The 27,877-nt window shown below is 29.5% G+C and overlaps 3 protein-coding genes and 1 pseudogene across 3 annotated transcripts; 2 read left to right on the top strand and 2 right to left on the bottom strand.

The window, feature by feature from the left end:
* Positions 1-791: 791 nt before the first annotated feature.
* On the bottom strand, positions 792-5,133 carry LOC126672936 (probable RNA-dependent RNA polymerase 1; annotated as a pseudogene).
* Positions 5,134-10,574: 5,441 nt separating this feature from the next.
* Positions 10,575-11,653, top strand: LOC126671880 (uncharacterized). The gene is made up of 2 exons (XM_056105099.1): positions 10,575-10,882; positions 11,077-11,653. The coding sequence occupies exons 1-2, from the start codon at positions 10,575-10,577 to the stop codon at positions 11,651-11,653; spliced, it is 885 nt and encodes a 294-aa protein (XP_055961074.1).
* Positions 11,654-11,659: 6 nt separating this feature from the next.
* Positions 11,660-12,281, top strand: LOC126672935 (uncharacterized). The gene is made up of 2 exons (XM_050366883.1): positions 11,660-11,896; positions 11,973-12,281. Exons 1-2 carry the CDS (start codon positions 11,660-11,662, stop codon positions 12,279-12,281), a joined length of 546 nt encoding a protein of 181 aa, XP_050222840.1.
* Positions 12,282-14,110: 1,829 nt separating this feature from the next.
* On the bottom strand, positions 14,111-14,669 carry LOC126675161 (uncharacterized). The gene has a single exon (XM_050369764.2). The coding sequence runs from the start codon at positions 14,556-14,558 to the stop codon at positions 14,160-14,162; it is 399 nt and encodes a 132-aa protein (XP_050225721.1). The 5' UTR covers positions 14,559-14,669; the 3' UTR covers positions 14,111-14,159.
* Between the last annotated feature and the right edge of the window lie 13,208 nt (positions 14,670-27,877).

The following is a 27,877-nucleotide window of genomic DNA, read 5'->3' as shown; positions in this document are numbered from 1 at the left end:
AGATTCTTAATTTTTCCCCTTTGAATTGATTCAGCTCCATGTACGAGGATGCACCAGCTTAACACCAGAGGGAGCTGTGAAGACACTATCTCAACATCCAAACAGCTTAATAAGCTTAACAAGATGATGCAATATAATGGAATAAAACATGAAACAATGCTAGTAGGTTGAGCAGCCAAATGCAATTTATACCCTTCAAAGCAGATTTCTAGGATTCCAATTCAGGCAACTAAAATATGTTTTTACATCCTCAGGCCAGGGACATTACCTAAGCATATTTCCATAATGGAAATGCAGCAGAAACTGATAAAAAAAAGACTGTCACATGAGCTGGGAAGCATTACATAGCTTCATATTAAAAGTGGGCAGAGTAAAGATCAGAAATTTTCACCAAAAAGAAAAGACTTTTAAGTAAAAACTTCTACTTAAGTGGGCAACAAAGTAAATTAACAAAAAGAAATCAAGAATCTCCAACACATGCTCATTCTAGTACTTCTCTACTGAATAATGCAATAAAAGTAGAACAAGATCGTTACTTTTATTTAGTTAAACTTCAAATTAGTATTCTAATCAACTAATAATGACATTCAATGTGCTCCTCATTCCAAGTTAATAACCAAGTTTCACACAATATATCAAAGACCAAAAAACAAGCAGAATGGTTAGGCTAGTGTACTGTACCTTCATCAGCAGAAACTGCACATGCTGATAATAAGAACAGCAAGTAAAGGTTTTTTTATACATGTATTGGAGTAGATACTAATAACTACAATAGTCTAAGCCTATCGTTTTCAACTATTTGCTTTGTTCCTTTTAATTTGCACCAGCTTGTCAGAAACACACCACGGAAAACTAAGAAAATGATCGCGGTTCATCCCCTCATTGCAGCGATTCCAGTAATTAGGATGATATGTAACATAATACCAAGCTGAGGCTTTGGCATATACATCAGAAGCTTCAGTCTCAATTAAGCTTCCCTTTTCATTAAACAGAGACCTAGCCTCTTTTCGCAAGGATTTAATTGCCATTCCAATAGCATCAGGGTCCCTTCTCTTGTTGAAAGCTTTCGACATTTTCATTATGTTTCCACTGATAATTTCTGCTTCGGTTTTGATGCCGTAACAGTCCATAAGATTTCCGAGCTTGTAATCATAACTCTTTTTGTAACAGAAGGCATCATCTATGTACTCATTAAAGCCATCAACTTCCATCTCGGAATCATAACACTGATTCGCCATTTCCCAGGTAAATGTCTTGATATGGTTCGTATGAGGAGCAACGTCTCTCACTCCGCGGAATAACTTCCCAATCACACTCTTAGACTCATAGGTAGGTTTATCGGACTTTTCCATGAAGTCGGGATATTCCTTAACACGTATATTAGAAGGTATTTCAGCTGCTTTTCCAGTTTTTGCGTAATCCACTGCAATGGAGAAATTTTTAGCGAGTTCTAGACACGGCTTACTCATTGCTTTCCCAGGCTCCCTATCAGCAATTACAGCGTGAGCATTAGCAATGATTCCCAAGTTGTCATTTATAATGTAGTTGGCAAAATACTCCTCAACCTCCTGCATAAAGAAAATGAAATCTCTCAAAAAAGAGAAAATATAATGGCCAAGAAGATCTCATGTATAATTTTTCCACCACTCGAATGCAAGATAAGCACCAGTTCTAAGGTGGCTATTAAATGTATACAAATAACTCATTCACTTAAATATTTATTGAGCAGGAACATGAAACAAAAAACTTTTTAAATATAGATATATAATTCAAGGGGAACATCTAGAAACTAAGAGTATCCTCTATTCAACAAAGCCTCAATCCCCAAAAAAGAGGGGGCAGATTGATCAATAGTCATCCTCCACTACAAATGATTCTCAGTTACAACTTTGTCAAAAAATAAACGGGAAATTTCTAGAGCAGGAACATGGGAGTTCTATAGTTCGATAGTCTATGTTTATTACTACTTAAGTGTTGCGAAGAAAGGATGCATTTGATCACAGAATGAAGTGTCAGATAATCTAACAAGCAACCTTAGTTGGCGATATAGAATTTCTAAAGTGTATTAAATATAGATATGTAATACCTCAATTGTAACATCGTGCTCCAGCTGCACACTTGCCTCCGACGTGTAGTCCATAGGTGGAATTTGGATACATGGAATTAAGTCTGGGTCCCAGCAGACAAAATAGACATCACCGTCCAAATCACTCCCCGAACATTCGTTGGGATGAGGTCTAAGATTGCAGTTCAGATACTGAAGTTAGTAGTAGTACATGTTTGCAAATTTATACTTTGCCAGAACTATCAACTAGTTTTATATTAATAGAATTGGAAAGAGCCCTAACAGCTATACAAAAGCGACTTATGAAAAGAGGTTAAATAGCAAGTCTTACCTGGCTCCCTTCTGTGGGAAAACTACACAATCTATCATGTGTGACAAAGCCGGTACATTCACAGCCATTAGAACGCGAACATCCCCCGGATGCAAATTAACATGGACTTTTAGCAATTACCACTTTTCCCACCCAGACATGTTGCTGATTCGATTTAATACCGGAGTATTGCACGAATACTTGTCCGTAGTCCAATGTTCTGGTCTCATCCAAGCAGCCCATCATCAATCTTCCCATTGGAAGAAAGATTCTAGTTTTTGTACGCAATTCGACCAATTTTGATGCGCCTAAAGCTTGAAGCATCATACATAGGAACGGCTCAGCATCAGGCTTGTAACAAGAGAGTATATCCTTTAAAACATCAGTGTCTCCTGAAAACATATCCAGTGCTTCCTCAACCCTTAACGGATCAGTTAACATCTCAATAGCTTGGTTTTGCTTTTTCTCAAAACAACAATCTGGAACACCAAGACATGACAAAAGTATAATTAACTGCCGATTGAGAAAGCAAGGCTGATACTTGCTATATGCAAGTACATCCAAGCCCGTATTGTCACACTCGTATTTATACATACTCTTCCGTAAAGATAATTTTTTTGTCGACTTGGGATCAAGTGCCACTACGCCCTTGTATCCGACATAACGAATTTGGAAAGCAGAAGGAGTGTCATGGCAGCTACATTTTAAAGCTACTCTCTTAGCAAATGATTCTGATATCTTCCCGATTCCGTCGGAGAACAAATATTTGGTTCCTCTCGTTTCGACTTCAATATCAGCTATAATTTCCAATTCAGCCCTACTGACATTTAGGGTTTTAGTAGACGAGCCAAACGATTGACCCAATCTCGCGGCATACTTAGCCATATTCCGTATTCCTTGGAAATTTCCAATCCATTTTCTGACATCTGCAGCTTTAACATCACATTTTGAATCAAACATCCAACAGGAGCTTTCACGCAATTGACTGGAAGAGAACGCGAGGAACTCAAATCTGCTAGTGCCGATACTTATTCTGTTTCGAAGGACGGAAAGAATTCTATTGTAGATGGCATTTCTCTCAGACGAAATACGAGAAGCTAAAACAGTTGAATACAACCTATCTAGCTCCTCGTCAACAAAAGATACGCGTACAAAATGGTCAGCTTTTGCTGAAAAATGCCGTAGCACACGATTTGACACATTTAGCTCCGGACCGCAAAAATACACCTTACAGGGACTGATATAAATCCTCCGCACATATACGAAACCGGTATCTGGAGATAGATGAAGTGACATTTGAGCGTCCTTATTAGGTTGATACTTTGAATGCTGCTCACTAATCCAGCTAAGAGGATTATATCAACACTCTTTCTTGTAAAACAGTTTCTCAAAGGTCTGCTGTAAAAATTCAAAGCTAAGTTCAAATGAATTAATATGCTTGAAAAAGTTCGCATCTACTCTTACCAGGCACCCATTGTGCATTAACGAATTAACCTGATACACTATCTGAAATGGTATACATTCACCGGAGGGAGGAGTTACAATAGGAACCAAATCTTCATTGTCGGAAAAAGCTTCACCATGTTCCAACTCAATCTTTTCTTCAACTTCTTTACTCAAAACCGAGTTCTCCTCAAATTTCGGAAGTTGTAGACTTGCAGGAAACTCCAAATACAGTGTTGTAGAGTGCCCAATAAGGCATAATGGAGTAAAATCAGTTGTTCGTACCCATTGATCATCATAGTCATCCATGATATAGTTGAAAAAAGGGCTCTCAAAAACATTAGAGGCTGTTTGTACAACCTTTTCATATATCCTGGGTGCTCCATATAACTGTGAAAAGAAACCACATTTGCAATATGCATATGAATAAAAAAACCGTGTATTAGTCAAGCAGCAAAAGACAAAACTACGAAAAAAAAAATTGTTAAACATTCCTTTGTGTCAGCTTAGAAAGTGGCTCATTAATATTGCAAAATAAATATTCCTTTCACCCTTCAAATTTGGCACAAAATATTAAAAATGTTAATCGTGAAAGTTTTTACACAAACACTTGCAATTTGATAACTGAAGGTGTTTAATTGATAAATTGCGGGTGATAAATTATGTGCCTAAGCTACCGAGTTGAAATGATCTTTTGTTGCTATTCCTTGAAAGCAGAGTTGCAAAATCTTTCAAAATCTATTATCAAATTTATCCTTCATCTCAATCATGTGGAAATTCCTTTAACTTTGCGATTAATCTCTTTAATAGATAACGATGGACAGGATTATGTTTTGCTTTGATATTAGAAAGCTCAAAGATAGTTGAAGCAAAACTTACCTTAAGGTCCCTGCACTTTACATTATTTTTATTTCATTTATAAGACTTTTGTTTTCCTTTACTTGGTTTTCATAATTTAAAATACAGTTTTTTGAAGAACAAAAATGAAAAATTATGGTGCATTTTCAGAGTTTAAATAAAACTGTTTTCAAAAGTACAAGTTCTAAATAAACAAGTAGTTTTGAAAGTACAGTAACCTATTCATCAAAAAAAAGAAAAGAGTACAGTAACCTAAGTAAAGATAAGCGCAAAAACCTTACAATAAATTGAGCCCAACACGACTTCTATGGCTCAAATCAAAGTTATAGCAAACGTGTGAGCTCTTGTTTGGGACATCATATCTTTGAGTAAGACAATAATATTGCATTCCTCAAGGCAAGTGACATCACCTGTTATTAGCTTGGGTGACATCACCTGTTATTAGCTTGGGTGACATCACCTGTTTTATTAGAGGTAAAGAAAAATTGTTGTATATTTTCGCCACTCACCAATTTTAAAAGTTTGAATTTCACTTCTCAGTGCTTTATAAATTTATAAAACACTATTATTTCTATTTTCAACAATTTTTTTTTATTTCCAATAGTTCTTTTTTTTATTTCTCCAGTACCTACAAATGTTTTTGTTTCTCTTAAAAGCTATTTTTTGACTCTTTATAAAAAAAATGAGTTTATATATTCGTTTTAATGATATATATTATTTCATTTATTAAAATTCATAAAGTTCAAATTGTCATGTATATAATTTAATTAATTTGTAGATTATATTTTAAAATTATTTAAAGATAAAAGTATAAAAATAAATAAAAATATAGTATTAACATCACAGTTTTTAATGTTTAATTTTTAAAAAAAAAAATTGAAATAGCTACAAATTATATTCAATTTCTATAACTAAAATATTATAAAATTAAATAGATATCAATATTCTTAAATTGGTTATTATTTATAGTAAATGTTATATATTATTTGAAACATTAATTAAATATGCCAATTATACTATACATGAATTCTAAGAGTCAAACGATATAGAGATAAAACGACACAAATGATAGACCAAAATGCATGATTGAATGTATAAATTGACAGAACGACATCAAGCCAGCAAATAAAAACAGCAAAAATTTTAGTTGTACTTATCTTTAGCCTAATATGATCAAAAAAGATGGAAAAGTAATAGTTAAACCTTTAATCCCTTTTACTTTTCTATCTTTTTTATCCTGCTGAGGCTAACTATTACTTTTTTTTATCTAATCCTAATAAATATAGCTTTTTATAATAAATAAAATAAAAATTTAGAATGAATTTTTTTCTAATTTTCTTATTTTCTACAGTTACTTTTAAATTTTAGTGGAATTTAATTCTACTACTATCTAAGCACCATGAGATCTATTACAATTTTAATATCAAAATTTTTTGTTTGAATAATTAAATTATATATTTTGTTTTGTTTTTTGCGTCTATAAAATCTTCTAAAAAAACAATTAATTATGGTGAATAATATAATTATATTTTATAAAATGTTATTTGTTTTTTTTTTCAATAATTACATTCTTAATAAATTTGAAAAGTCTATTAGTTTATTTCCATTAAAACAATAAACCTAAATTACAAAAAAAAAATTATTTTAGCAATAAAAACATTATTAAATTATAATAACAATAGATATTAAAATTTTCCGCTGCATCGCGTGGTTGATATGCTAGTATAACATGAATTGGAAGGCATGATTAGATCCAGCCACGGTTCAATAACCACTGGTTTGATTTAAGAATAATGTGAACCAGCTCTAAACTGCATCTTAGCGGTCTAAGTCACTTTAAACTGAAAAGTTCAGTTAACGGTTCCGGTAAATTTTTTAAAAAAAGTAAACTAAAACAATTGTAAATTAAATAGGAGTAAATTATTTTAAGGCCCCTCACGTTTGACATAATTTATAATTTAGCCCCTCTTGTTTGAAAGTTAAACGATAAGACTCCTCACTTTTGGTTCTGTCAACAGTTTAGTCCCTCCGTCCATTTTTGGCGCTAGTCAACGAAGCAAAAGATTTAGGGATATTTTAATTTTTAAATATAAGGGACGGAATTTTTGACAAAAATAAAAGTGAGGGGTTAAATCGTTGAGAAAAATAAAAATGGAAGACCGTATAGTTTCGTTGACTAACACTAAAAATGAATGGAAGGACTAAATCGTTGACATAAATAAAATTGAGGGGCCATATAATTTTATTTTCAGATAAGAGGAATTAACGTGTGAATTATATCAAATATGAGGGTGTCAAAATAGTATTTCATGTCGAGGAGTTTCAACTTCCAACTTTAAAAACTTAGAACAGTTACATGTTTAAACTATTTAACCCAGCTTCTATCTATCCCAAACCAACTTCATCATCACCTTCTTTTGATCACCGCCAAAAACTACGAAACAAATTGTATAGTCACCGCCACTGAATTAAAGCTCTGCTCCTTCAACTTCATAAACACGACATCAACCAGCTCAATGACTTCAGTTCCAAAGCCATTGATATTTCTTCGACCATCTTCCAAGGCATTTGTGAATATATGGCGGATTCAATTGAATTTCTTTGATTGCATAAATTGCTGGCTGACATATTGAGTATTTTGGCATGGACCATGTCAGCTGAGGGAGAACAGGTATGGTTGTTTGTTTATGATTTTAAGTTTATGTTTGTACTCTTATAGCCTCTCTTCTTCTATTTCGTCATTTTTTTTCTCATTCTATTGTTATTCTCTTTATCTAGCACTTACAAGATTTATTGGTTAAATTTTTTGGTAGGTTATTAACCAGTTTAATCTGAGCCAAATTTTAGGAGAGCTTAAAGTACCGGTTGATGGGTTCTGAAAGTGATATTGGTTCATGGGGGCATGAAATTAGATGAGCATCAATTCCTTGATAACATAGAAGAAGTATCAATTTTTTATTTTAGGAGTAAATTCCAAGTATCATAGCCTTGGTGGCAGAATTTTATTATAAATGATGACGAAACACATCATTTAATTTTGTGTTGTCTCCAACAACGACTATATAATATAACAATACACAGTAAAAAAAACTATTAAATGAAATCAATAAAATACAAAACTTTTTGCCCCATTAAAATCATGTCAAAATTAATACCAACTCTCCCTTTTATTATATGGACCAGTTTGCTGATTCACACAGATACAAATGTATAAAAATTGTGTGATTCCTGAGGTGGTGATGCACTACAGCTACAGCAACATTCAATGGTCAGGCTAAGGGTTTTTCTTGGTTCATAATTATAGTAAGTATATTTTAAAAATATTCCGGTTAATTAATTGGATAATCTTACTTTAGAAACAATCTTTAACTTTATTTGCTCTGTTTATTCATTTTTCATAAATTTTATTTTATTTTAATTTTTATATTAAATAATTAAAATAATTAGATATAAAAAAATTATGAAACTACCCGAATTAATAAAAAAAATTAGAAATATATTGAAAAAGGATTCGAAATTTCCCGAGATACCGAAAAAGTATTAATACTAAAAAAATCCACCAAAAAATCTCCTAACAAGGACCAAAAACCACTGAAATAACACACAAAAAAATCAACATCAAAGATACATTGAAAAGATAGCAGAACAACGAGAAAAAAACAATCACAAGAACACTTAAGATGCACCTAAAAAAATACTTTAAAAACATTTGTTCATAAATACTAACAAAAACAACAATCCATTGGTCAACAATGCACATAGTACGTGTTGACCGCGTTATTGACCGCGTTATTGACCATTATTGACGTCATTATCCGACGTTGACCATCGCTGGCCGAAAAATTTTCCAGCCAAATTCCAACCGAAAAAATATGCAACAAGACTCCGTCGGTATTTTTTTAATCTTTCCTTTGCTTTTTTTTTAAAAGAAATATGTTTATAAATTAAAATAGAATCACAAGTGTAAAACTTTGAAAGTATGGATGTAAAAATTAGGACTTTGAAGTGTTGTACAAAAAAATTTGACAAGATAATAAATTACGTACTTTCCTCAAAATTATTATCTTTCATTGTCCATTTAACCCAAAAAAAACTTACACGAATTTTGTTAGTGAAATTATTATTGAGATTTATTGAATTACGAAAATAAAAGTGCCTTCGTTGTGTTTTATGAAAAAGCCAAACCAGTTTTAGGTTGTACTATTTGAATTTTCTTCAAAAATATAACCTATAAATTTCTCGAGCAACATTGAAAGAGTGTTATTAGATTGATTCTTACGCAGTGCAATGTACACCGAATTGTGGCTGTTTTTATCTTAAAAACGACATGACTGATAGATTGTCTTAAACCTTTGAATAAAATTAGAAAACTTTTTAAAAAAAGTGGCATAGTCCGACTTGGTCCAAATAAATTCAATTGGTAATTCGTTCTAATTTATGTAAACTGTATAACAATTTTTTTTTCATTCTTTCTGTTCATATTCAGCAAATCTTTTAGAGTTAAATGGAAATTGGATTCTCAACTTTTCATGTAGTGAGATCTATGAAGCACCAATACGGGCAGTGGCGTAGTTAGAAATTAAATTTAAGAGGGGCAAAATATACTATTTTATGAATAATATGTAAATTTTAAAATTTATTGAAATTAAGGGGGTCAATTTAATATTTCCTAGGTTGTTAATACAAATAAAAATAAACTTTACATAGAAAACTGTATTTTTTGGAAAAATAAGGGGCAATTAACTTTAATTTTAAGCTTAATTTTTTAAAAAACTCCCACTTTGCATTTTTTTTCGTTTATACACTGACCTTGTAAAAACACTATGTGTACCCAATTTTGAGTTTTTATGTTTTGTCTCTACCCAAAAACATTAAATTGTACTCTTTTCATTTAAAAAAGAGTTTGAAACAATCCTTCATTTTTAACTTATATACTAATTAGATATTAATGTTATTAATAGTACAAAAATACCATCTTCTTCAAAAACTTAAAAATAATAATAATTTTTTATTTTTTTAAAAATGTTTCCGATTTTTTTAATTTTTTTTTTATTTTTTTAATTTTTTTATGAAATATTTCCGACAAAAAAATTATAAATATAATTTTTTTTTATTTTATAAAATTAAAAAAATTAATTAATTATTTGGATGTATTTGATTATTTTTTAAGTTTAAGGATTTACTTGTATTTTTAAATATAGATAAAAGTATGTTTTAAACTCTTTTTCAAATGAAAAGAGTACAAGTTAATGCTTTTGGGTAGTGATGAAACATAAAAACCCAAAATTGGGTACAAATTGTGTTTTTACAAGGTCGGAGTATAAACGAAGAAAAAGTGCAAAGTGGGAGTTTATTCAAGAAATTAAGCCTTAATTTTATCTGTTTAAAGCTCATTTATTTTCTATAGTTCTATCTAGCTGATATTTTAAATATCAATTATTGATAACTAAATTTTCAAATACTAAAATTAAAAATACAAATATTTTGCAGATTTGTTCAGGTATGAAGGCAGTGAAGTACCTATACAAATATATCTACAAAGGTCACGATAAGGTTGCTGTATATATTGCTCCAGAAGATAAAAACGACGGAGGTATAGACGAGATACGGCAATTTCAAGATGCAAGATGGGTATCAGCGCAGGAAGCTATATGGAGGATATTCGAGTTCGACCTCAACGAGATACATCCAACGGTCGTGAACCTACAACTACACCTACCCAACAAACAAATGGTTTCATACTGGAAACATTAGAATCTAGAAAAATTGGTTGTTTGGGATGACGCCACAAAAACCATGCTGACGCATTTTTTCAAAAAATGCTTAAAAGACGAGCACGCAGAGGGATTGCTCTACAGAGAATTTCCACAACATTATGTATGGAACAAAATGTATAAAATGTGGGAAAGAAGGAAAAAGGGAAATGTAATTGGTCGGGTAAATGCAGCAAATTCAATTGAAGGTGAGAGGTATTATATGAGGCTCCTATTAAGCCATGTCAAAGGACCAAAATCATTTGAAGATCTACTTACAGTGGATGGCACCAAATGCAATTCGTTCAAAGAGTCCGCAATCAAGAGAAATTTGCTCGAATCAGATCAAAGTGCATCAGAATGCATGAGCGAGGCGGTGGCTTTCCAAATGCCTAGGGAGCTGAGAAGACTGTTTGCAATTTTATTGGTATACAGCGAGCCAACTGACGTCAGGCAACCATGGGATGATACAATGAAGACATGTGTGAAGACTTCAAACGGCTCCATGAAGATTCAGTGGAAACACAAATATCATTGATTATAATTAGCATTCAGAAGCACTTGCAAAGCATGAGAAAGGATATACAGAATTACGATTTGCCAAGAATTCCAGAAAATCAAGCACAAGACTGATTGAAAAATATAAGAGAAATAGAAGAAGAATTGACAGTTGAAATACCGGCTGAAGATATTGATGCGGAAAAAAACCTAAACAAGGAGCAAACATATGCATACAACACTATACTAGATAGAGCCAAATCTAATACAAGGGGAGTGTTCTTTGTGAATGGACCTGAAGGAACTGGAAAAACATTCTTATACAAAGTAATACTAGCAAAGATGAGATCAAGCGGTATGATAGCTTTAGCCAGAACAACTTCGGGCGTAGCAGCTGCAATTATGCCTGAAGGAAGGACAGCCCACTCCCGTTTCAGCATCCCACTCAATGCAAAAGAGACAACGGTGTGCGGCATATCAAAGCAAAGTGCAAAAGCAGAACTTTTAAGAAGAGCTAAGTTAATCATTTGGGATGAGGCGCCGATGGCCAAAAAATTTGTAATTGAAATAGTCGACCGAACCCTTAGGGACATATTGAGCTATAATGACCCTTTTGGAGGAAAGATCATCGAATTTGGTGGAGATTTCAGGCAAGTGCTATCCGCGTTACCGAATGGAACAAGAGAACATACAATTACTGCAAGCCTTGTCAGATCGTATCTATAGAATAAAATGGAAAAACTCAAACTAAGTACCAACATGAGAGCAAGATCAGATTTATCTTTTAGTCAATTTCTACTTAGAGTGGGCAACAGAGAAGAGCCAACAACAGAAGAAGATAATATAAGACTCCCAAATGAGATGATAATACCATACAATGCTAAAGAGGACAGCGAGACGGCCTTGATTAATGCAGTATTTTCTAATCTAAAGGAAAACTCATCATCACCGGAATACATGATGAACAAGGCAATACTGGCCACAAGGAATGAATTTGTTGACACCCTGAACCGAAAGATGATAGACTTATAATAGCTATGATCAGGCTGTGGATGATACAAATAACTACTACCAAGAAGAATTCTTAAATACTCTGCTACCTAACGGTCTTCCACCACACAGACTTGAGCTGAAAATTAACTGCCCGATCATACTACTAAGAAATTTAGACACGGCGAACAGACTGTGCAATGGAACAAGAATGGTATGCAAAAAGTTCGACAAAAATGTAATACATGCAGAAATAACGGTCGGACAGCACAGGGGGAACAAGTTTTATTACCAAGAATTCCTTTATCGCCGGCAGAAAATGAAGGATACCCATTTCACTTCAAAAGGAAGCAATTCCCAATAAGATTATGTTTTGCAATGACAATCAACAAGGCACAAGGACAAACAATACCAAACGTCGGAGTTTGCTCGCCGCAGGATGTATTCTCGCATGGACAGCTTTATGTGACATTATCAAGAGGAGTGTCAGCATCGACCACTAAAATATTTTCAAGACGGATAAGCCAAATAAAAAGAAAGACACGTACACAAAAAATGTGGTCTATTAAGAAGTTTTCAACTCTGAAAGGTGAAATTCTCTTACAAAATTAACGTCCTTCGATTTATATATTAATATATGCAGATGTTAATATTTTAATTTTCAATTTTATTCCTTTTGCAGTGAGCCGGTGTACTAATAAAGAAGTTGTACATTTGTAAAACTAATAATTATTAGCTTTTATATTTTTAATTTAAAATTTGTAAATTCTTTTCAATTAATAAATTTTAAATTTTCAACTACTATTAAAAGTATTAAATAATTAAATATAACATTAAAATTACAAAAAAAATAAAATTGACCAGCTACGTTACTTAAGGCAATACTAGAATAAAATAAACATGTGGGCAAATGGACTGTATAACATTCTCATCTAAAGACAAGAACCATAAAATTATCAAGGAAAATATGTAGCTCCTCATTGCATCAAACATCTATGAATTAAAGCATAAACCTAACAGTACATTCAAAACTCAGGTCGAATCGGTTTGAATGCAGTAACTAGCATTTGCCATTTTCAAATCTACTCAACCACGTGCTGTTAGAGAAGTGACATTAATTCCTTAATCAAGATGAACATCAAATGGAACACTTTACAACTAAAATTACGTATCCAAGTCAACATACACTTTGCTAATTTTTAAATTCTGACAATACTTTGCTAAAATTTCTTGAATCTTAATTATGGATACAGTTTCATAAATACTATTTTGAATTAAACATTAAAATAATAAAAACAAAATTAGCGATTCACGTTACGAGTCACGTGCGTAGCACGTAAGGCGATACGTGTACATATAAGAGAGGTAGAAATAATAATGACAAAAATCATTGGAGGTTAGGTTGAGGACCTTGGGGGTGTGGAATTTAATACTTTCGAGTACTTTTCTTGTTTTCTATTTTCTTAACATGGAAGTAGCAGATTTATACAAGATCATTCAGATTAGATTTGGAATCTATGTTGAAGAGAATATGAGCTATATTTATGTATTTAAGCTAGTATTACATATCCTTATGAACGCACATGGACTATGCTTTCAATCTTGAGAAATAAAATTACCTTTTCTACTCTGATTTTTAGTTTAATAGAATGAGATTATATTACTGAATTCGGATAATAATTCGAGTCTGAGTAGCGGCGTAATTTTCAATTTTCAAAAGAATACGATAGATCCTATAAAGAAAAAATTCAATCCTTAATTTCTGATTGAAGAACGCTCTTACTTTTTGCTACTTTTTCCGCTTCGCATATGAGCTATACATTCTTTATGGCCTCAACCATAAGTTTGATTAAATCGTGTTCAGTTCGAGCTAGGGGAATTTCAAGGAGAGAGATAGATGAGATCATTTGAGGTATATATGATTAACAGAAGAACAAAGTTTAACCACAACTTTCTATCATATAATACTACTAAGTTTGGACACCGAGGTTCATTCAGGCATAACAGCAATTGCTGTTGTAAAAATATTTTTTTTAAAAGTGAGACACCTTTTTAAAAAATCTATAAATAATCTACCGATAAGTAAAAATATGCTTTTTTTAAAAAAAAAATTTATCAATAATCTACAATTAATCTACCAAAAGAATATATTTTTGCAACATAAAAAATTAGAGCATATTTCTATATATATTTAACCGAGTATATATTTTCATAGAAAACCCGATTATAAATAATAAATACATTATCCATCACCAGCTTCATCGGAAATATTATTGCTACTACTACTCAATGGTCTAAACAACATAAGTTTTCGCTCTGTAATTCCATCAAACACTTGAGCTTGATACGTACCAATTTTTTGCTCATCACCCTTCGCGTCTAAAGTGATATAAAACATTACGCCGGAGACAAATGCAAAATTAGCTTTAACAATTTTAACCAGTTGAAGATTAGAACATTCTTCCATATTGTGTTGTGCAATTGCAATATCAAACATAAGTTTTATATCATCGTCTGGCTCTTCTCCCACAAGTAAAAGAGGGGCGATTTCGCCGACAAGGTCCGAATCAGAAATACTGTCGACATCAAAACCGCCCGAAGCCTTAACTTGTTCCATGTATATATCAAACATCTGGTCCATAATTATGTCTCTCAGAAGTTCGTAATCTTCTACTTCTTGAGCATTATTTTGCTCGTTGGGGTTTGTTTGAGATGAGAAAAGGGAACCTATTCATGGCAGATGAAAATTGATCTGTATGTATTATGTGACAATTCCATAATGTTTTTGTTTGACTATTTATAAGACAACATATGGAAAATAAGCGTTAGTTTCCTTATCGAAATCCAATTAGGAACCAACTTTTTCGGGAAACACTGGATAAAAGCCGCAAGCTAATCTCGAACTCGATAATACCCCTAAACAATTAATGTGATCAAAAGAATTTAATATTAATATTATTAAAAAGAAAATTATAAACAAAAGATGAAAAATAGTTATTAGAAAATTATGAAATTAAGTCAAATTAATATTTTATTTTTAATTTATTTTAAAAATTAATCCTTTATTTAACTATATTTATTATAACAGGTTTCTTGAATTAATTATATTAATTTTTTTAAAAGATGATATATTATCCAGATGAAATTATCTATATCTATCTATAATCTATAACTATACTATAAGAGCGAAAGGGGGGGGGACAGGCAAAATTACAAAACTAGCCTTTAATAATTAAGAAAATTACGAAGATAATTGCCAGTCTAATTCTAATAAAATTTATACTAAATAATTTATTAATAATTTTCTTAATTATTAAAGGCTAGTTTTGTAATTTTGCATGCCCCCCCCTTCGCTCTTATAGTATAGTTATAGTTATAGTTATATATATATATATATATATATATATATATATATAATTATCACTCACCTAAAAATAACTAAATAATTGTATTTTTAATTCATAAATTATCCGAATATGCAAATTATTTTATTATCTTTTTACTTAGGGGCAAATAATATTTATTTCCTTACTAAAATTGAATTTTTTTACTTAATTTTATTCTTTATTGAAATTGAAATAATAGTTAATTGAGTAATGAATAAATAGTTTTATTACCATTAGAATACTAACTAAAGTAAACTTTTAATAAAACTAAACTTCTAATTAACTAATAAAAAGTTTTATTACTATTGCAATACTAATTAAAATAAAGTTCTAATTAACAAAAACTACAAGACCATCAATTGATGATCAATCCTTATAAATATGAGTAATAGTATAATACACAGGAAAAAAGTTCTAAATTAACTTGATCGTGCCTTTAATAAGGTACTACTTTCATATTCATTATTTATCAACTGTGGTTTAGTTTAATATTTCCATCATTTTTGCATATTAGTTGTAATTGGATCTATTTCCATTTTCTTTATTCTGAAAACTAGACATTTGTTTGGTGAATTTTTCATGCGTTTGATGTTAAATCTATGATGTAATTGCTTATAGTTTTCTCTATTTCGTTTATCGTCATTAGTGCATAGGTAAGTAGGTTGCCAATTGAAATTGATTCTTTATAGCCTTTGAAAAAATAAATCAATTATGCGGTATCATATTTTAATATGTGATAATATCATTCTCAGAATTTTATAATTTCATCACATTGTACATTTCAAATCTAAATAGAAAATAATTTATAATATATTTTAGAGAAAATAACAAGAAAAGTCATAATTCACAATTACTTTTCACCAATTGCCATCTTAGTTAGACTTATTTTTTTGTTACGATATTATTTCAATTAATAGCACAAAACCTATTTAGTTTTCATTTAATACCATCACCCTCAAATTTACATGTGTCCAAAATCCATTCTCATTAATTGACTTCCCCCATTCTCTTTTCCTTTTCCTGCACACCACACTCGTGCACTGCTACTGCCACATCACCTTTTATATATTCACACAACCAACTCCATCTCTCTAAGACCTCACAAGGCTATTCATCATTCAAGAAATTAAAAGGTATATGTAGCTTAATTAAGAGCAGTAATTAAGAAACAAGAAAGGCTGGAGCCCTATGTAACATAATTAATAGCAGTAATTAAAAAAACTAAAAAGCATATTTAACCATTATTTTATAAAATTAATTAAGTAGTTGTATTTTTTTATTTTAAATTGGCTAATGATGATGCACTGCACATGGACATTGACTCAAAAGGTTGGAGTCAATAACGTTGAACTTGAGCCTAAATCTGAACAGATTTTTGATTGATAAAATATTTAATTTTGCCATTTTATTTTTACTCAATATCTCATTCTAACATTTTGTAAATTTTTATATCAATCATGCCCGGCTTAAGGGAGCATGATTGAAAATGAGAAACATGAGATGTCACATTGACTTTCCGAAACAAAAATAGTTGGAGAAGACATGTTAATTAATTTAAAAGCTACAAAACTTTTATAATTATGTTTTTCATATGTTTATTTTTTATTTTATTTTTCATTTATTATGAATAGAAGCTTTTTAAAACTATTCGGAAAAATATTTATAAAAATACTGTCAAACAATTAAAAAATATTCAAAATACTAGAAAAAATATTTACAAAAATGCTGGAGATATATTTGATACAACTCTGATACATATTTGATACATTTTTCGATACATATTTGATACATTTCTGATACATATTTGATACATCTTCGATACATTTCCGGTACGATGCATCTCCGATACATATTTGATATATATTCCATCGTTCAAAATATTTTTTTCTTATTTTTATATTTTTTTTTGTTTTATTACATGTTATATATATATATATATATTTGAACATTTTGCGATACATATTTGATTCATTTTTGATACATGTTTGATTCATTTTTGATACATATTTGATTCATTTTCGATACATCTCAGAAATATCAGATAATTATTAATTTATTATTTAAAAAATAAATAGTTAAAAGACGCGTAAGTGAATTAGTTTATCTTTTCCAAAAAAATTTGATGGAAAAAATGAATTATATGTAGTAAATTAGAGTTCAATTAACCGAATTAATTAAACTTTTTAGTTTTAATTTTTAATTTTTTATCAATTTAATTGAACCAACCGACTAATTCGATAGGTTCATTTATATATTTATACATTTTTCGATACATATTTTATACATGATATAAACATTTTTAAAATTACTTTATAGATACATCATGATATATATTTATACATGATAGATACATCATAATATATAATTATACATGGCGTGAAAATTAAATAATTTATAAAAATTGTATTATTTGTGTATTTATCTATTTTTTAAAATTTAATAAATTTAAATTTTTAGAATTAAAAGTAATATTATTTTCAAAATTTATGTAATATAAATAAATTATTTAGGCATATGGTGTGTGTATGAGAAAGGGGGACCACGTGGCAAGAGAGAGAGAGAGAAACACATGAGAGAGAAAAAAGGGGGGGACCACGTGATAAGAAAGAGAAAAAAAAAAGAGAAAGGGGACACATGAGAGAGAAAAAAAGACCACGTGGGAAAGAGAAAGAATGACCACATGTCTTTTTCTAATTGGGATGGCATGAATGTAAAGTTTTGGTGTTTTGTGATATGAATGTAAAATAAATAAGTTAAATGTCAATTAGTGTAATTGGAACCCAATTTTTGGCATTTTTGTTGTTTTCTCTATATTTTAAGAATATAATGTGTTATAATTAATAGTTTAATAAATATAACGGGTCATATAATTATCGCACACAGTTCATATAATTTCAATTTTAATATTTTATAATAATTCATTATAAACTATATTTAATATATATGTAACGGGTCATATAAATGTCGCTCACGTGCGTAGCACGTGGCGAAACGCTAAGTGTGAAGGGGGGGACAAGTAAAATTACGATAATAGGTTTCATTAAAGGTATAATTAATATTAAAAAATAAAATTAATAAAAATTTAATTTAAATAAAACAATTCTACATTAACATTAGTTAACTTGAAAAATAAGTTTACCTATAGTAGGGTGCTTAAATATAATACGTGGATAACATGAACATGAAAAAGAAGTTTAACTATAGTAGGGTGCTCAAATAATACGTGGATAACATGAACATTAACATGAAAAAGAAGTTTAACTAGAGTAGGGAATTAAATAAGGGTTAATTACATATAAAATCACCACCTTTACACGAAATTGCAAAAATAACACGACCTTTAAAACGTGGCAATTCAGGACACCATCTTTCATTTCTTTTCAAAAACAACATGGGCACATTTTTAGTGGCGTTTTTGCTGACGTGGCATGACACGTGGCACTCCCATTGGGTGTCCAAGTCAGCAAAATTTTATCTAAAAACGTGCTCATGTTATTTTTGAAAAGAAATGAAAGGTGATGCCCTGAATTGACACGTTTTAAAGGTCGTGTTATTTTTGAAAATTCGTGTAAAGGTGGTGATTTTATATGTAATTAACCCATTAAATAATAAAACTAACTCTATATTAAACGCCTACAGAATTAAAAATACCAACCATATTAGCAATTTTTTGTCCAATAATTTAGTTGCAATTTTATTAATATGATAATTGTTAATAAGTTTAACTAAATTGTGAAATACTTTTATAAGCTGTTGAATCTTTTAATTTTGTACAGACTTTCATATGCACAACATCGGAGGTTAAGTGCAGGAAACATGCTGAAGCTAAGCACCAAAAATCTGACCTTGACGCTTGCTTCCGGCATCTTAAAAGCTGAGTGGGATTTGACAATTTGCTCTAAAGAGGCGGTATATCATCTCACGGTTAGTATTATCTATCTGTTTGAATGTGTAAGATAATCGTTGTTTTGATGCTGGTAACTCTGTTATGTTGAAATCTGCTTTTATTAGTGAATGTGAAATTTTTAACATATATGTGAATTATTTCATGTACTCTGTCGAATCCATAATTATGAGAGGCACTTGAAGTTTGATCATGTTTCATGTTAAATTACAATTAAAAATTGTAAAATCATTAAGAATGTAAATTTAGCAATAGTATATTATTATATTATAACTAAACTTTTTCAAATAGTACGATCAAATTTATATTTCAATTTTCTTCTACAATATAAGAAATTCAAATAAAAGTGAAGTCGAAAGCAATAAAGATCAAGACATGAACTTTTTAAAAAGTGATGCGATTGAAAGTGAAATAAATAGGCTAATTTTATTGATATTTATATAACGGGTCAACAGTTATCACCCATATATTTTCCACATATCGACAAAAAATAATTCATAATATTTTACTAACAATTAAATTATTTTATTTAATAATTTAATCAATATTATATATTTAACGGGTCATATAAATATCGCTCACGTGCGTAGCGCGTGGCGAAAAACTAGTACTATATATAAAAGTACGGATGGGGGGGGGACATGCATATTTACAAAATAATCCTTTATAATTTATTACTAAATAAAGATTTTATGGTCATTGAATAATTATCTATTTAATTTATTACCAAAGATAAATTATAATTAGAGTCCTAATTAGATTTAGTATAACTAGAGTCCTGATTAAAATTGAATTATTGTTATAATTTATCTATTTGATATAGTATACAATCCTATTTAGAATAGTATTCTCATGTACTTTACATATTTAATCATGCCTTAATTTTTAGACGTGGGAATGCTATTTAAAAAATGAAATAAAAGATGCCATGCTCTAAGAATATTACTTTAATAATACTACAGAGCTAATTATAATTACCGGCTTCAACATCAACCACAATTAGTGTTTTGAATTTATAATTAAAATGTAGAGAAATTCACAAAATTACCATAAAAAACCTTTCCTTTTCACCATATATCATTGTTGTAGTATATATTACAAACTGTGCCATCTATTCCAAAGACTTTTCAGCACTACCATTTTGCCAAATGTACTAGCAGGCGTGTGGACCAACTGAAATGACCCGCGCATGACGCGCGGGTCACTTACTGAATTGGACCCATAATTGGGTCCAATCCAATATGTATCCGGAAACCAATTCATTTGGATTTAATTTCCTTTTTTTAATAAATTTAATAAGTTATTTATATATTTATCTAATATAAAAATATTAAAATTTAAATTTAATTGTTAAAAATATAAATATGTTAAATATTAAAAATATATAATATACATATATACAAAACGATACAATTTTTTAAAATGTAATTTTATAAATTATCTAGAGGATACATTATTGATACATACCAAACACGGATGTGATGCATAAATAATTTATTTATCATGTATAATTATATATTAGAGATGTATCTATCATGTATAAATAATTTATTTATCATGTATAATTATTAACTATAAACTATGTATTAAATATGTGTCCAACATGTATAAAAATATATACAATATTACTTAAAAAGAAGACGTACAAAAATAACAAGGAAAAAAGATTTTGACGATCGAATATATATATATATATATATATATATATATATATATATATATATATATATCTATCAGCGATGTATTAAACATGTATAAAAAATACATGCAATATTACTTAAAAACAAGACGTACAAAAAACAAAAAAAAGGTTTTGACGATCGAATATGTATCATATATGTATCGGAGATGTATCGAAGATGTATTAGAGATGTATCGAAGACGTACAAAAAAATAATTTGACGATCGAATATGTATCATATATGTATCAAATATGTATCATATATGTATCAAATATGTATCGGAGATGTATCGTATATGTATCATATATGTATGAAATATGAATCGGAGATGTATCAAATATGTATCAAAAATGTATCGCCGATGTTTACGAGATTTGAATTATATTTAAAAAATAAAGTAACATATTTCAAATTTTTAAACATAAATTAAATATATAAAACTTTGAAAAATAAAAAGAAACTGATCGAATTAGTCGGTTGATTTAATAAAATCGATAAAAATAGAAAAATGAGTTTGAGCGGTCGAATATTTATTAAATATGTATTGGAGTTGTATCAAATATGTAAAAAGATGTATTAAATATGTATCGCAAATGTATTAAATATATGTAATAATATTTATTATATTACGAGTCACGTGCGTAACACGTATAGCAATTCTAATAGATTTTAAAAGTAATCACCCTCTTTGCTACTTTTAGTTTATTTTACTGCTATTAATGATAATCTTGTAATTTTTATATTAAGTAATAGTTATTAATTTTTTTTTAAAAAAATATCACATATATTTGTGGTATGAATTTTTTAATACACAAATAAAAATAAAATATACTCTCTCCGTCCCAAAACAATAGTCCACTTTTCTTAATTTTTTGTCCAAAAACAATAGTCCACTTTCCTTATAAATTACAATTTAGAGTGTTTATTTTCTATGTTGTCCTTATTTAAAGTATATCATTTATTACTATTAGCCTATGGTCATAACATTTAATAAGGGTATGATAGGAAAAATGAAGATAAATTTGTAAAAAGTTAGAGCATTAATTATATTTCTTAAACTATGTGAAAAGAGAAAAATGGACTATTATTTTAGAACGGAATGATTAGTACTACATCTTTTAAAACGGAACAGAATATTGATTAATTAGATGATAAACAATTCAAAAATTCATTTAATCAATTATTCCAAGAACTGAGGTTTGGATTTTGAAAATGCTGGTCATGAACACGTGATTTTAGATGTAGCATGTCGCTACGTGGCATTTTCAAATGTGCTAACTCATATTGGAATGTCCATTAATCATGTGATACAGTGCTCTTTAGCTCACGTGGAATAATCCATTACTTTAAGTGTTGGACAAGTGTCAGCTTGTGAAAGATGGCATTAAATGAAAACTAAATGGCTTTTGTGGTATTAATTGATATAATAATAACAATAAAGAAATAACTCTAAGTAAAATGGTAATTGGTGAAAAACAATTGTGATTTATGACTTTTCTTGTTATTTTCTCTAAAATGTATGATTATTTAATTCTTCAAATTTGTAACTTGACAATAAACAATACCAAACACAAATTAGATTAGACTTCTTTCAAAAAAAAATTATACTTTATAGGCCAAAGGTACAAAAAACCCCTCGTAGTTTTCACAAAAGTACAAATCAGCCCTTTTACTCTTTTAGGGTATAATTAAGCCCTCTTTGTTTTCAAATCGAACAAAAAACCCCTTTCATCCAGCATCATTAGAAACACTCGTTAATGGCTGACATGTCTCTCATAATCATATAGGAAAAAAGTTCAAAAATAATTTTAACGTTTAAAATATTTACCGAAAATTTGAGGGGGTAAGTGACCCAAAAATAAACTAAAAGGGTTTATTTGTTCGATTTTAAAACAATAAGGGTTTAATTATTCAGTTTTAAAAACACGAGGGTTTAATTGTGCCCAAAAAAAGTAAAAGGGCTGATTTGTACTTTTGAAGAAAAGTCGAGGGTTTTTTTGTACCTTCTGCCTACTTTATAATATATAATTATTAACTAAAAACTTAATATATGAGAATGATCTGTTTAAACACAAAAAAATGTTAATAAAATAAAAATATAATTATCTTAATCCATAATAATATAATTATCATTATTTGACGAGTCACACACGCGCCACATGTGAAACACGTAAAGCGACACTAGTATAACAAAAAGCACCCATAAAAGATTAAAAATTACGAAGCTTAAGAAATTGAGATATTAAACTTTAATGTGATGAGTATGATCATGTGTTGTTTTATTATAACGACGGGGAACATTACTGGATACGAGTTTCTTGAAGCATGGATTTTTATTAGAAGTTTAGAATTACATTTATTACAATTAGAATTATTAATCTATTTAAATGTGCATTTTTATTAGAAGTTTCAAAAATTAATGGTACTAAAAATTCTTATAATAATAATTTGTAATTATTAAAAAATATATTTATTTTAAAAAAAAATTGTATAATATATAATATATAAAATTTAAAAATTTATTAAAATTTAGATAGTCAGTATGTAGTAACTGTCTAAATAACATGACAAATTTTAAAAAATTACTTAAAAATTTGTTTTTTTTAAATAAGAGAGGCAGATGTCCCTCTTATCCTCTATATAGCTACGCCACTGTTTGAAGCTATACTCCTACAACTAAATTTCTAAAGAATATACTTTTCTATCGTTAATGAAAAATAAAAAATGCTAATCATGCTTCATATAACATGACTTCTAGCTATAGTTATGTAGTTTAATGGGAAGGTTGAAACTGTAAATGCCGTAATGAGATATATGATGAAGAAACATATATTACAAGTATATACGTTATAATTATAGAGTTTTAAAAATATTTTCAAAAATAGAAAAATATAAACACGGAAATACGAAATTAATACTCTTTTGCTAAGAACATAAATAGCTAACATCTAAATGGAGGCTTTAGCATCATAAGTAAGATTTATATTTTTCTTCCTAAAACTTGTATATTTAAAATGCAAAGGAATCCCACTAATGACTTTAAAAATACCCCACTGGCCACTTCTACTGTCTTATGTTTGCCTTCCTTTTAAGTCCACTCAGCTATGGAGAAATTTTTGTGTGAACCTAGTTCACCACGTAGGATTATGAACCATTCATTTATTGTATGACATGTGGCGAAATTAATATAAACAACCAATCATTTAATAGCCTTATGTTTTAAATAAAAAACCTCTAATGAATAGGCCATTAAATGATTGGTTGTTCATATTAATTATGCTACGTGTCACATGATAAATGGATGGTTCACAATCCTACATGGTGAACTTGGTTCACACAAGTATTTCTCCTCAGCTATGAGCACAATTATGAATAAAAAAGCTAAACTACTATCTCAAGCAAATGCTCAAACCCACACTTCTCTTCCAATGAGCACCTCAAAAAGAAAAAGAAAACACTACTCCTTTTTTATGTTAATCTCTTTTTTCTTCTTTAACATGCTGAAACGGAAAATATTCCCAGTGGAATGAACCGGAAAATGCTCTACAACATCGAGACTTGTGCCTTTACGGAATAATAGGGGTGTTCAAATTTGATTTATTCGGATTATAAACTTTTGAAAACCAATATTTAGTGGCCAAAACGTATATTTTTAAATTAAATTATCAACATTACACCAATGTATTATCTCATCCAAAGTTCATAATCCACGTAAACCAAATTTGAAATAACATAAATCAGCAGAACTATATTTATTAATTTAGTCTTAAGTAGCTATCATTATGAATATCATAATTGAAAATTTAGCTGCCTTTTGCATCACTTAGCCTAAAGCTTGTGTAGTTGGTTCTAAAATATTAATGTTTCAAATGAGAAATTGTCGCAATATAGAAACGGAAAGCAAGTGAGAGTAAAAGAAAAAGGAACCAATAAGAGCACTAATCAATCTCTCATTCTTTATCATAAAGCCATCTCCATAATAATTTAAAAGTAAAAGTAACATGTGGTAAAATTACCAAATTACCTCCTTTTCCTTGCACTATATAATTGATTTTCCCCAATGCTTTTACGTTCAGTCGGATGGCAACTCTCCCTCGTACATTTTCTTTTAATTTTTCCTCCGAACTCTCCTTCAGAATTGCCTCTAATCCTTTTTCCTAACGATAGAGCGCCAACACGTAAAATTAGGTAACCCCTCTTGCAAGTTTTATCTTTGAAATGGATCTTATCCAGCTTCAAAAGATTCATGCAATTATTAACTAGTCAAAGAAGAACCAACTCATCGACAATTTTTTCCTGTATACTATTACAGTGTTTACTTGTAGTCTTTTTTGCTCGAGCCCTCTCTGGTTCCCCTTCTTATATTCTTCTATCAAGCTATTTCTCTCTGTCTCACTTCCGAAACTCGGTTCTATGATACTCAACTCCAAGTTCATTTTCATACTTGGTAACCTAATCATTTTTCTCCTAATTGGAGAATCCAAGTTCTTTGCTTCGAACTCTATTTCAGCCGCTAGTGATCGATACTACAATGAATACGTAAACCGCAAAAAGGGCCTCCAAAATCCATCTACCGGGGAAGAGAAGAACGAGAAAAAAACATATATAACATTCAATGTAAGCGCTGGCAAGATATGTGAGGGAGCTAACGCGGAAGTGGGGTCATTAGCCAAAATGGTACTCAACCTTCGCACATTGTATCAAAATGGTACCCAACCTTTAATTTGTATTAAAATAATACCCAACCTTTTAACATTTGTTTTAAAATGATTTTTTTAACATTCTCCAACCACTTTTGATGACGTGGCAACCATAATTTTTTTTATTGATGTAAAATAAGAATTCGTTCTAATTCTATAAATTATATAAAATCTTATTTGTCATGGGATGTTGCAAAAAATATAAAAAGTTAGTTTTCTGGTTGCCACGTCATCAAAAGTGGCCGAAAATTGTTTAAAAAACCATTTTGATACAAACATTAGAAGGTTATAGGTACCATTTTGATACAAAAAACGAAGACTGGATACCATTATGGCTAATAATCCGATATTCTCAAAATTTTAAAAACCTGCATGTGCCTCTGCGAGATTTTTATTGAGCTTATGGAGCTTTCTTTCGGAAGTTGTTGCGGTTGTTTTAATCCTCACTTCGGCTTCTTATCACGGAAATTAATAGTAGTCTCTGTAATCGATTTTAGAAGATTGATCTTTTGCTACTCGGCTGGTTATGTTGGCTTAATAATCTTGGCTTCTGACCAGGACTAATACAACTTGATTCATAATCCCTTTGAGATCCAACATTTGAAATTGTTCTTCTTTTTCTAGTTTTCAAAAGTCACTTAGTCTGCATTGCTTCGAATTTGTTTAAGAGGTCTAAGATTCTACTTTTAATTTTATTCCCTTTGTCAAAAATATATGTGCAATCATTTTTTTTAGATAAATTGGATGTGAAATCTTACTGCAATCAGTTGTTTGCTGTCAATATCAAAGTGCAATTTGTCTGGTACTATATTTTCTTTCATAATTATTCAGGTATTGTTTGGTACTTTTCTTTCTCAATTTTTTTTTTCTATTTTCCAAGTTCAAATTTTTAATTTTTATAAGGTTTATATCAATTTACATAGCATTTTCAGAATGTATTGTTGATGATACTCTGGCAAAGTTAGGAAATAAAAATTTGTTAACTAACTGAAAAAATTTAAAAATAAATTATATAAATTTTTAAAAAGAATATGAATATCTTACGATAAGGTTATGACATTATAGTGATAATATTATGATAAGACTAAACTAATGTTATGCAAATATTATGATATTATTATGACAAGATTATGATAAAATTATGATACTATCATAAAAATATTATCCAATTATGCATAAATTAGGTAAAATAAGTTATGCAAAAATTATGATAATGTAATGATAATATTATGATAACATACGTAAAACAATATTGCAATATACGATTATGATAAAGCATATAAAATAATTTTTTTCATTACACGGCTATGATAATATTATAATACAGTTATGATAATGTTATGATATAGTTATGACAAAAGTTATGATAAGATTATGATAAAATATGTAAAATAATTTTACATTATACAGTTGTGATAATATTATGATAAATGATAATATTATACTAAGGTTATTGATAGTATTATGATAATAACACGATAACGTTATGATAATAAAATGATAAGCTTATGATAATGTATGATAAAATTGTGATACAATTATGATAATATTATGATACAATTATGATAATATTATGATAAACGTTATGATAAGGTACATAAAAAAAATTCTATAATAAGGTTATGCTAATTTTATGATAAGTTTATGATAATATTATGATATTGTTTTAAAAATATTATACAATTCTGCATATATTACGTAATATAAATTATAAAAAACTATAATAAGGTTATGATAATGTTTTAATAATATTATATGATAATATTATGATATGACTATGATAATCTACGTAACATAGTTTTATATAATAAAATTATGACAATTTTATGACAAAATACGTAAAATGGTTTTTTATAACAAGACTAGGGGTGAGCATTCGGTCGGTTCGGTTAAAACCGAACCAAATTTCCTTAACCGAACAAACCGACCATTTATGAACACAATAATCAAACCGACCAACAATACCTCTTTAACCGATTTTGTTTCGACCGAATTTCTTTTGGTCGGTTCGGTCAGTTCAGTTGGGAAGGCTTTTATCAATACCAAAGTAAATCATCAAACTTTACACAGCGTAAGAAAGGTGCAAACTTTGGCTTTCAAGATTCAAAAATAGGAAATATACAACATACATAATGCAACCATTAGAGAAATCCTAAGAATAATAAAGGCCTAATTACTTAAAAACCACTCACCTTATAATTTTTTTTTATTTATACCATGACCTAGAAAAATGTTCATTTGTACCCTATTTTCGATTTTTATGTTTCATTTGTACTCCAAAATTAAAA

Source organism: Mercurialis annua, linkage group LG3 (genome assembly GCF_937616625.2).
Source record: "Mercurialis annua linkage group LG3, ddMerAnnu1.2, whole genome shotgun sequence".
NCBI classification, from domain to species: domain Eukaryota; kingdom Viridiplantae; phylum Streptophyta; class Magnoliopsida; order Malpighiales; family Euphorbiaceae; genus Mercurialis; species Mercurialis annua.
Note: the sequence above shows the minus strand (reverse complement) of the source record. Positions and strands in the feature narration are given on the sequence as shown.